This window comes from Macrobrachium nipponense, chromosome 7 (assembly GCF_015104395.2).
Source record: "Macrobrachium nipponense isolate FS-2020 chromosome 7, ASM1510439v2, whole genome shotgun sequence".
NCBI lineage: Eukaryota > Metazoa > Arthropoda > Malacostraca > Decapoda > Palaemonidae > Macrobrachium > Macrobrachium nipponense.
The window spans coordinates 94,008,802-94,018,820 of NC_061109.1; the positions used below are offsets into that span (position 1 = coordinate 94,008,802).

At 48.1% G+C, this 10,019-nt stretch overlaps 1 protein-coding gene across 1 annotated transcript; it reads right to left on the reverse strand.

Annotated features, from left to right (window-relative positions):
• Positions 1 to 229: 229 nt before the first annotated feature.
• LOC135217768 (large ribosomal subunit protein uL10-like) lies at positions 230 to 2,013 on the reverse strand. The gene is made up of 3 exons (XM_064253792.1): positions 1,822 to 2,013; positions 621 to 779; positions 230 to 417 (listed from the first exon to the last, which is right to left on the reverse strand). The coding sequence occupies exons 1-3, from the start codon at positions 1,990 to 1,992 to the stop codon at positions 274 to 276; spliced, it is 474 nt and encodes a 157-aa protein (XP_064109862.1). The 5' UTR covers positions 1,993 to 2,013; the 3' UTR covers positions 230 to 273.
• Positions 2,014 to 10,019: the final 8,006 nt, after the last annotated feature.

Sequence of the window (10,019 nt, forward strand, 5' to 3'; positions counted from 1 at the left end):
ACGCCACTTAATAATGTTGGATGCCAGAGATTAATTCCATATATTGTATGGTGAACATGCAGCTATACCTCGACCAGACAAATCAACCAGTAACAGCCCTTTGCAACTTTTATGCAAGGCAGATACCACAAAATCATAATGCGAAATTTCAGTGCCTAACAATTCCTAACAACTGAATGACAAATACTTTCTTGGACTATGGAGCAAAACATGATTAATAAAGAGCAAGTTTTTGTTTCATATTTATTCAATGATCAACGCCATGGTGGACGTTTAATCGAAGAGACCGAAGCCCATGTCATCATCAGATTCCTCTTCTGGCTCCTCTTCCTTTGCAGCTTCAGCTGCTGGAGCTGCAGCAGCAGCAGAAGCTGCTGGAGCAGAAGCAGCAGCAGCAGCTGCAAACTTGCTTGGATCCTAGAAAAAGATAAATTTGTTAGGCTAAAAATAGCAATAACACATTCCTTTAAACTAATATAACACCTATGCATTAGTACAATTTATTGGAAGTGTCTGATTTTTCCAACTAATCAAAACTTCCCTAATTATCCTGTAATTCAAGACAAGTCTAAGGCATTGGTGAAAATTAACCTACACTTATAGCACAAATTAAAACTTACAGCCAAGAACTCCTTGAGTGTCTCTGCCTGCTTGAAAGTAATGTCTGTTACAGCTGCCAGAGCCAACAACCTCTTGAAACCATTGACAACAGAGTGCGGCACAGAAGCAATTGTTGGGAAGCCAATTGCTAGTGACACAGCAGCAACATTATTCAGACCCTGGAAACAAAAAAAATTTGCAAGCTTAGAGACAATACATATTTTAAACAACTGATTTTGATATATAGTACATCAAAAAAATAAACCTTTACACATGATCAGATTAAGGCTTCCATTTAAAAATAATATCTTAGAGAAATTTTTTTTTTTTTAAATGTAACATTCATTCAAATATGAAGGCTCTCTTCACAGTACATAAATTTTCACGTTTGGTGACAGTATCACCCACCTGTGCACCTTCCACGATTAATTCATTATTCTTAATTAAGATTAAGCATGCCACAATTGACCCATGTTTATAACTATTTTAAGAGAAGCTAAGCAGGCCTTGATAGCAAAGATTATAATAATTGGCAAGGTTTGCACAGCTGGAATTGTCTTCTTTCAGGTCCAGAAAAAACATTGCATTACTTTTAAAAACATAATGCATAAAAAATTCACAATTTCAACATACCATACCAGAGAGAATTATCTAAATATAACACATTCTTAACCAATTTGTTTTTCATATTTGGGGCCAGCCTGAGAAGCCATTCAGAGTCAAACTTGAGATGATCAAAGTGTGAATTTAATTCATACCTATCCTCCAGTATTGCACACTGACATTGAGAATTTTTAAATAAATTATTATGTACCATATATGGTTTCCACCTACTATAGCATGCTGCAGTATCTTTGCATCATTCCTTTGCCTAGGTGATTTGCTGTGTGCGTGGTACTTTGTACCTGCTACCTCTACATCATCACAGAGTATTAACAACAAAAACCATGCCACTTCAAAAGTAATTTAATAAATTTTATAAATGTATTATGGTAAAACCTACTATCAACAAACTTCTCACTTTGCCTAACATCATTAAAACATGTAAATGGAATAACTTTATTCTTCCAGTTGAATTTAACCACATCATCATAACCCAGGTAAATGGAAGTTTATTCTTCTAGTTGAACTAAATAAGTAAATGTCAAATTTCCATGGAATAATCAAAACTTAAATTCTAAAACCTAGTTGAGCAGATAAAAGAATTTTCCATCTACTTACTGTCTGGAATGTTCCCATGAGATCTTCATCAGTGATATCAAGCACTTTGGGCGAGAAGACAGTGCCCTGGTCATATACTTGCTGGACAGCCAAACCATAGGTGAAGGGGGAAATGTTCAACATGTTGAGAAGCGTGGCTTCGCTAGCACCCACCTTGTCACCTTCCTTCATCAACTGCACATCATTCTGTCCAAGAAAAAATAAAAAACCACTAAGGAAATGGAAGGCTAACAGAACTGGTTAGTGTGCTTTACATTCATACTTATCCTTGCTAGGTATTTAAAAAAATTAAAACCACTTGAACACTCAATCATCAAGTTCTCTCTCCTATAGAAATAGTAGTATTACACAAGTCCGGTCATATTTCCACCAAGTATACTGCAACATGAATTCAGCAATTTCCAGCATATTCAATAAACATGTATTGTCATGTTACAATAAAGTTTTATACATACTTACCTGACAGATATACTTAGCTATAGACTCCGTCGTCTCCGACAGAATTTCAAATTTCGCGGCACACGCTACCGGTAGGTCAGGTGATCTACCGCCCTGCCCTGGGTGCAGGACTAGGAACCATTTCCGTTTTTCTAATCAGAATTCTTCTCTTCCACTGTCTCCTGCGGGGAGGCTGGGTGGGCCATTAAATCGTATATATCTGTCAGGTTAAGTATGTAAAACTTTATTGTAACATGACAATATCATTTTTATACATTCAACTTCCCTGCCAGATATATACTTAGCGTGATTAGCACCCATTGGTGGTGGGTAAGAGACAGCTAACTACTGAAATAGACAGGTAAACAACATATGTTGTAGGTATTAATAAACCTGGTTCCTACCTTATTAGGCTGAAGACTTGCGGCTACTGCCTTGGAGTCTGCTTAGCCTCAAGAGCCTCAGCGAGATATTGATCTATGGCTAAGAGTTCTTGTGGGTCTGCCAATGGGGTCTTATCCACTTACTCGGCAGAGCCTAAAGGCCTTTGTCATTGGGTGCTATTCCACTAACATGACAATACACCTTGTTCAAGGAGCACAAAACCGATCCGATCACCTGATCCTAACATCCATGTTAGTTCTAAGATTGTAGGAGTTATCCCCGAAACTCCTTACAAACAACAAAAACTCGAAACATAAATACACTTTCATTACAAAATATACATTTTTGTACTCCCCTACTAGCCATACATACCCTTGATCCCCTACCAGCAATGACACTATGCTCCCGTGCGACATTTAGTGAGCTTGCTAATAGAAAACCAAGCACATATCTGACAAGAGGGTTTATGTACGATAAAAAACACAAAATTAAGGATCAGTCTTTTGCTCCAAGACCCAGCACTGTATCTGCTGATACAAATAAAGGACCTAGCGAGAAGCACTTCTCATAGTCACTCTCACATCCTTCAGATAATGAGATGCAAACACTGAATTGCACCTCCAATATGTAGTCTCAATGATATTTTTTTAGAGAGATATTCTTTTGGAACGCCAAAGACGTTTGCTACTGCCCTCACTTCATGGGTCTTGACTTTTTTAGAAGACCGAAGGATTCCTCCGAGCAGTTCTTGTGAGCGTCCGTAATAACGCTTCTCACAAAGAAAGCCAAGGCGTTCTTGGACATGAGTCTTTTGGGGTTCTTCACCGCACACCAAAGACCTTGTTGACAAGCTCCCATCTGTCTCTTCCTCTCTAAATAATATTTCAGAGCTCTCACTGGACAGAGAGACCTCTCTATCTCTATGCCTACTAGGTTAGATAGGCCTTTTACCTCAAAACTTCTGGGCCACCCCGGTTTTGACGGGTTTTCGTTCTTCGCCAGAAACATTGTCTGGAAAGAACAGATGGCAGCATCTCCTTTGAACCCCACCGTGGAATCCAGAGCGTGCAATTCGCTCGTCCTCTTGGCTGTAGCGAGAGCCACCAGGAACAAGCATTTCCTAGTGACGTCGCGGAAGGAAGCCAGATGTAAAGGCTCGAATTTATCCAATGAAAGGAATTTCAGGACCACGTCTAGATTCCAACTAGGTGTTCTAGGAGTAGCTGCCTTTGAAGTCTCAAAAGATCCTAATTAGATCGTGTAGATCTTTGTTGCTTGCAATGTCTAGGCCTCGATTCCTAAATACTGAAGACAGCATGCTTCTGTATCCCCTTTATTGTTGAGACAGATAGGTGTGATTCCTCTCTCAGAAAGAGGAGGAAATCGGCAATATTCACTATAGAGGTACTGGAGGAGGACAGCTTCTGACCCTTACACCACCTTCTAAAGACTTCCCACTTTGATTGGTATACTCTTCTCGTCGAAGCTCTGCGGGCTCTAGCGATAGAGCCCGCAGCTTGCGAGGAAAAGCCCCTCGCTCTGACAAGTCTTTCGATAGTCGAAAGGCAGTCAGAGCGAGACATGGGAGGTTGTGATGAAACCTCTCGGAAGAAGTGGGTTGTCTGAGTAGATCTTGGTCTGATTTGGAAGCGATCTGGGGAAGTCCACTATCCACTCCAGTATCCTCCGTGAACCATTCCTGGGCTGGCCAAAAATGGGGCATTAGCGTCAAATTCGTGCTCTTCGAAGCTACGAACTTCCTGAGCACTTCCCCCAGGATCTTGAAGGGGGGCGGGGAAAGGCGTATGCGTCCACACCCGACCAATCCAGGAGAAACGCGTCTATTGCGAAGGCTCTCGGATCTTCCACTAGAGAGCAAAATATCTCTATTCTTTTGGAGAGGAACGTCGCAAACAGGTCTATGTGAGGTCTCCCCCACAGGGACCAAAGACTTCGACACACTTCTTCGTGTAGAGTCCATTCTGTGGGAAGGACCTGATTCCTCCTGCTCAGTCTGTCCGCTCTCACATTCTTGATCCCTTGAACAAACCTTGTGAGGAGAGTTATGCCTCTTTCTTCCGTCCCAGGTTAACAGGTGTCTTTGGTTTTAACTGATAGAGGGAGAAAGAGTGCGTGCCTCCTTGCTTGCGTATGTAAGCCAGAGCCGTGGTGTTGTCCGAGGTTTATCTGTATCACCCCGCTCTGACTATCTCTTCGAAGAACTTTAAGGCTAGGTGTATGGCCACTAGTTCCTTGCAATTGATGTGCCAGGACACCTGTTCCTTTGTCCAGGTGCCTGACACCTCCCTTGCTCCTAGCGTCGCTCCCCATCCCGACTCCGAAGCGTCGGTATATAACACTTGGTCTGGGTTCTGCAGGGCAAGCGATACGCCCTCGTTCTTTTGAAGAGGAGGGATCCACCACTTCAAATGATCTCTTACCTCTTGTGGAAGTTGGAAGATGTCTGAGAGTTGTCCCGTCTTCCAACTCCACACCTCTTTGAGGAAAAACTGAAGAGGCGAAGGTGAAGTCTCCCCAGAGAGAAGAACTTTTCTAGTGAGGACAGGGTCCCTAAAAGGCTCAGGTAATCCCTCGCTGAACTGTTCTTTCTCTCTAAGAAGCTCGAGATTCTCGACAAACCTCGAGTGATTCTTTCTCGCGAACGGATATACTCGAAAACCAAAACGAGAATCCATCTGAATCCCCAGATAGACCAAGTTCTGGCTGGGGATCAGCTGTGACTTCTCGAGGTTGACGCGCAATCCCAGCGAATCTATCATGTTCCTTGTTACTGATAAGTCCTCCAAGCACTGAATCTCCGACTTGGCCCTGATCAGCCAGTCGTCCAAGTAGAGGGAGATGTTATTCCCTCTAGGTGAAGCCATCTTGCCACATTCGCCATCAGGTTGGTGAATACTTGCGGAGCTGTAGACAGACCGAAGCACAGAGCCCTGAACTGAAAGATCTTGTCTCCTATTACAAAACGAAGATATTTCTTTGACAAATGGTGAATGGGAACGTGGAAATATGCGTCTTGCAAGTCCAGAGAGACCATCCAATCTCCTGGACGAGAGCAGACATTACTGAGGCGGACGTTTCCATGCGAAATGACAATTTGTCTAAAATTGCATTTTTCCTAACTATACAAACCTGAGGTCCTTTTACAATAGGAAGGTACTAGCGGCAGCTGGATAGGTCGTAAGCTTTCGAACAAGGGGGTTCGGTAGTTAACTGCTTGTCCGACAGGCGCGCGCGCGCGACTGGGAGGTAAAACAAATCACTTTTTGTCTTTGGCCCAAGCAAAAACTGCAGAGTGACGGGGTGGCATGAGGTGGTCTATGTGAAAAGGACCTCAGGTTTGTATAGTTAGGAAAAAATGCAATTTTAGACAAATTGTCATTTGTTCCCGACACGGCATACAAACCTTCGGTTCCTTTTACAATAGGAAGACTCACTTCTTGGTGGGAGGAATCTGAGTCTTTTGTGAACAGACTGGTGTTCGCCCCCCAACCTTGGAAGCCTCCTGGTCGTAAGAGCGAGGGAGGGATCCAAGCCTCTGTCCGATTGATCGGGGTGTGCACCGCAGGATCAATGGTCAGACCTCTGGACCGAGTACTAAGAGAGAGGCATGCGTATCTCTTCGTACCAGCAATGTAAGAACTTGTTCCTGTACAGGAGCAAATATAAAGTCATGGGTTTGACTCTTGTAGGCATCCACTTCCCCCCCTTGTAGAAGGAAGTGGTGGATATTCTGCTCCTATCCCTAGTGAAAGGGATAGGATGGGGCTCTGTCATATAGCTCACCTGCATCTCGTCCTCGACCAGCGTAGTGACGACCGTGGCCCTCTGCCCACAGGTAGAGGAGGAGGAAAAGATGGGAAGAGAGAGCCAGTCACTCACTCACATCACACATCCATCCACACAGTCACACCAGGACTCGATGCTGTTCAGCCTGCGAGGGTCTGGGTTAGCTACACAACTGTTGAGCAGCCACCACGGGTCCCAAGGAAAAGGTATCCAAGGACCTGTGGGCAATATCCCGAAGGTAGAAGGACGTAAAGGTAGTCTTGGTTAGACCAGACCCCTGCCTTCAGGACCTGCGCCACGGAGAAAAGTTCTTACGAAACGCCACGAGGGGCCAATACTTCTGACTTCGTGAGCTCTCGGACGGGACGTACGGATGTCGTCACATACAATCAGCCTCATACGCCCTCCTGATGACCTCACGCAGCCAGAATGAAAGAGAGTTCTTGGATACTTCTTTCTTGGTGACCCCGGTGCTAAGAAGAGGCGTCGACACTCAGGCCTGAGGTGTCGAGTTCTCTTCAGATAGCGCCGTAGCGCCCCTCACCAGGACAAAGCAGCATCTCATCCGCATCATTATCGGTGAAGTCCAATAGGGAGGGAATCGTGAATGACTCGAACCTGTCGTCAGGGATCGACGGTTTCTGAGTCTTCGCAACGAAGTTCGGGACGAAATCGAGCGTCACAGATCCCCATCCCCTGGAGTGTCGTACATCATAGGAAAGACATGAAGTTCCCCTACTCTCTTCGCCGATGCCAGGGCCAGCAAGAAGAGGGTCTTGAGGGTCAGATCCCTGTCTGACGACTCTCGGAGTGGCTCGAACGGCGTTCGAGTCAGACTCCTAAGGACGAGAGTCACGTCCCACGCAGGGGGCCTGAGTTCCCTGGGTGGGCAAGACCTTTCGAAGCTCCTCATAAGCAAGGAGATCTCGAACGAGTTCGAGATGTCCAATCCCCTCAGTTTCAGGACGAGCGCCAAGGCGGTCTGTATCCTTTGACTGTGGGGACTGAGAGGAGCTTCTCTCGGCGAAGAAAAACGAGGAAATCCGCTACCTGCTGAAGAGTGGTTCTGAGAGGAGATAGACCCCGTCTACGACACCAACCACAGAAGACGGCCCACTTCCCCTGGTACACAGCTGCAGAGGACTGACGGAAGTTTCCAGCCATCTCTGTTGCTGCGCTACGAGAAAAGCCTCTCGTTCGCAAGAGATGGTGGATAACAGCCAGCCGTGAGACGTAGAGACTGGACTGCTCGGTGGTACCGCTCGACGTGTGGCTGGGCGAGAAGGTTGTGCCAAGGGGGAATCTCTCTCGGTTCTCCTGCGAGAAGAGCCAGCAGGTCCGGATACAAATGGCCTGTGGCCATTTGGGAGCCACCAGGATCATCCTGAGATTCGGGGTGACAGTGCTCGACTGATCACCTTGCGAATCAGGCTGAACGGGTGGGGGAAAGGCATAGGCGAAGAGGTTGTCCCACGGGTGTTGAAGAGCGTCCTCTGCAGCTGCCCATGGGCACGGCCGAGAAGAACACCTGGAGCTTCCTGTTGTGCCGGGTGGCGAACAGATCCACGACTGGGTCGCCCCCACAGGTCGAAGAGCCTTTCCGCCACGTCCTGGTGTAGAGACCATTCGGTTCCTATCACCTGATCCTGACGGCTGAGCGTGTCTGCTACTACATTCCTCTTCCCTGGAATGTAGCGTGCCGACAGCTCTATTGAGTGTGCCTCGGCCCACTCGTGCACCTGCCGAGTCAACTGGTACAACGGGAGAGACACTAGTCCCCCCTGTTTGTTGACGTAAGCCACCACCGTGGTGTTGTCGCACATCAACACACTGAGTGTCCCATCAAGCGGTCCTGAAAACTCTGGAGAGCGAGGAACGCTGCCTTGAGTTCCAGTACATTGATGTGAAGGTGCTTGTCGTTCTCGTCCCATCACTCCTGAAGTCAGCAACTCCTCCAGGTGTGCGCCCCATCCCTCGGTCGATGCGTCTGAGAACAGCTGCATGTCCGGTGGGGGGGGGAGTGCGCAGGGGCCCACTCTTAAGAGGTTTCCTGTCGTCCAGCCACCAGGCTAGGTCCTGCCTCACCTCCTGTGTCAGTGACACTGGAAAGCTTGGGGGATCCGTCGCCTGTGACCAAACTCTCCTTTAGTCTCCACTGAGAGACCGCAGGTGAAGACGCCCGTGAGGGACTAACTTCTCGGAGTGGACGACAGGTGTCCGATCACGAACCTTGCCATCGCTTGAGCTGCCTGTTCCTGCCGAGACAGGAACTGGTTGGCTGCCTCCCTGAACCTGCTGATCCGCGAGTCTGCGGGGAAGACTCGCCCTGCTACCACCGTTCGATCAGCATACCCAGGTACTTCAATCCTCTGCTTGGGCTCGAGATCGGACTTTTCGAAGTTCACAACGATCCCCAGATCACGACAGAAACTCGAGCAGTCGATCCCTGTCCTGTAGCCACTGCGAGCGGGCGCTCGCCAGGACTAACCAATCGTCGAGATACCTCATCAGACGTATCCCGAGCGAATGGGCCCATGCAGACACCAGAGTGAACACTCGCGTGAACACCTGTGGGCGGTGGTTGAGAGACCGAAGCAAAGTGCCCTGAACTGGTACACCGTCCCGTCGAGGATGAAGCGGAGGTACTTTCTGGAGGACTGATGGATGGGTATTTGGAAATACGCATCCTTCAAAGTCCACTGAAAGATGAAATCGTTCTCCCCTGATGGAGTCGAGCACTGAGCGTGCCGTCTCCATCGTGAACCGGGTCTGGCGAACAAACCGGTTCAGGGGAGAGAGATCTATCACCAGGCGCCAGCCTCCCGTAGACTTTTCCACCAGGAAGAGTCTACTGTAAAAGCCCGGTGACTGATCCGTGACGATTTCTACAGCTCTCTTGCTCAGCATGGTCTTGATCTCCTGTCTCAGTGCTACGTCCTTCGATGACCCTGGAACGTACGACTGCTGTTGGACCGGGTTGGAGGTGAGGGGTGCCGAGATTCGAAGGGTAATAGATATCCCTCCCGAAGGACATCTACAATCCAGGTCTCGGCGCCGTAGCGCTGCCAAGTTGCCCAATGGCTGGCGGCCAGGCACCCCCCACTTCCGGCAGCAGGTGAGGGGGAACGCCGTCCCTAGCGTTTCCCCCCTTTCTTCGACTTCTTCCCAGAGCCTCCACGGGAGGAGGAGGGCTGGGAGGAGGGCTGGTTACGGCCCCCCTGCCAGAAGTCGAAGAAGACAGAGTCATTCCCCGGGCTTCGACGCAGCTACCGTCTTAGCCACCGAGAAGCGCTAGCCGAGCTCTTAGACTTGGCCGCAGTCCGAGGCTGCCCAGAAGCCTTCGAGACCGCACCCTGGTGAACCAGACGGTTACTGTCGTCAGTGCGCCGTCTGTTCCACCGCAGCGTCCACCATCTCTCCTGGGAAGAGAGGACGTGGAACTCCGTAAAGGTCCGTTGCGAAGTCCCAACGCCGCTTCACGCCCAGCCGCCCTCCCTGGAAACCCGAGTAAGGACAGCGTCCTTCGTCGGAGAACCAGGTTGGCCCACAGGTTCACCGTCTGGTGGGCA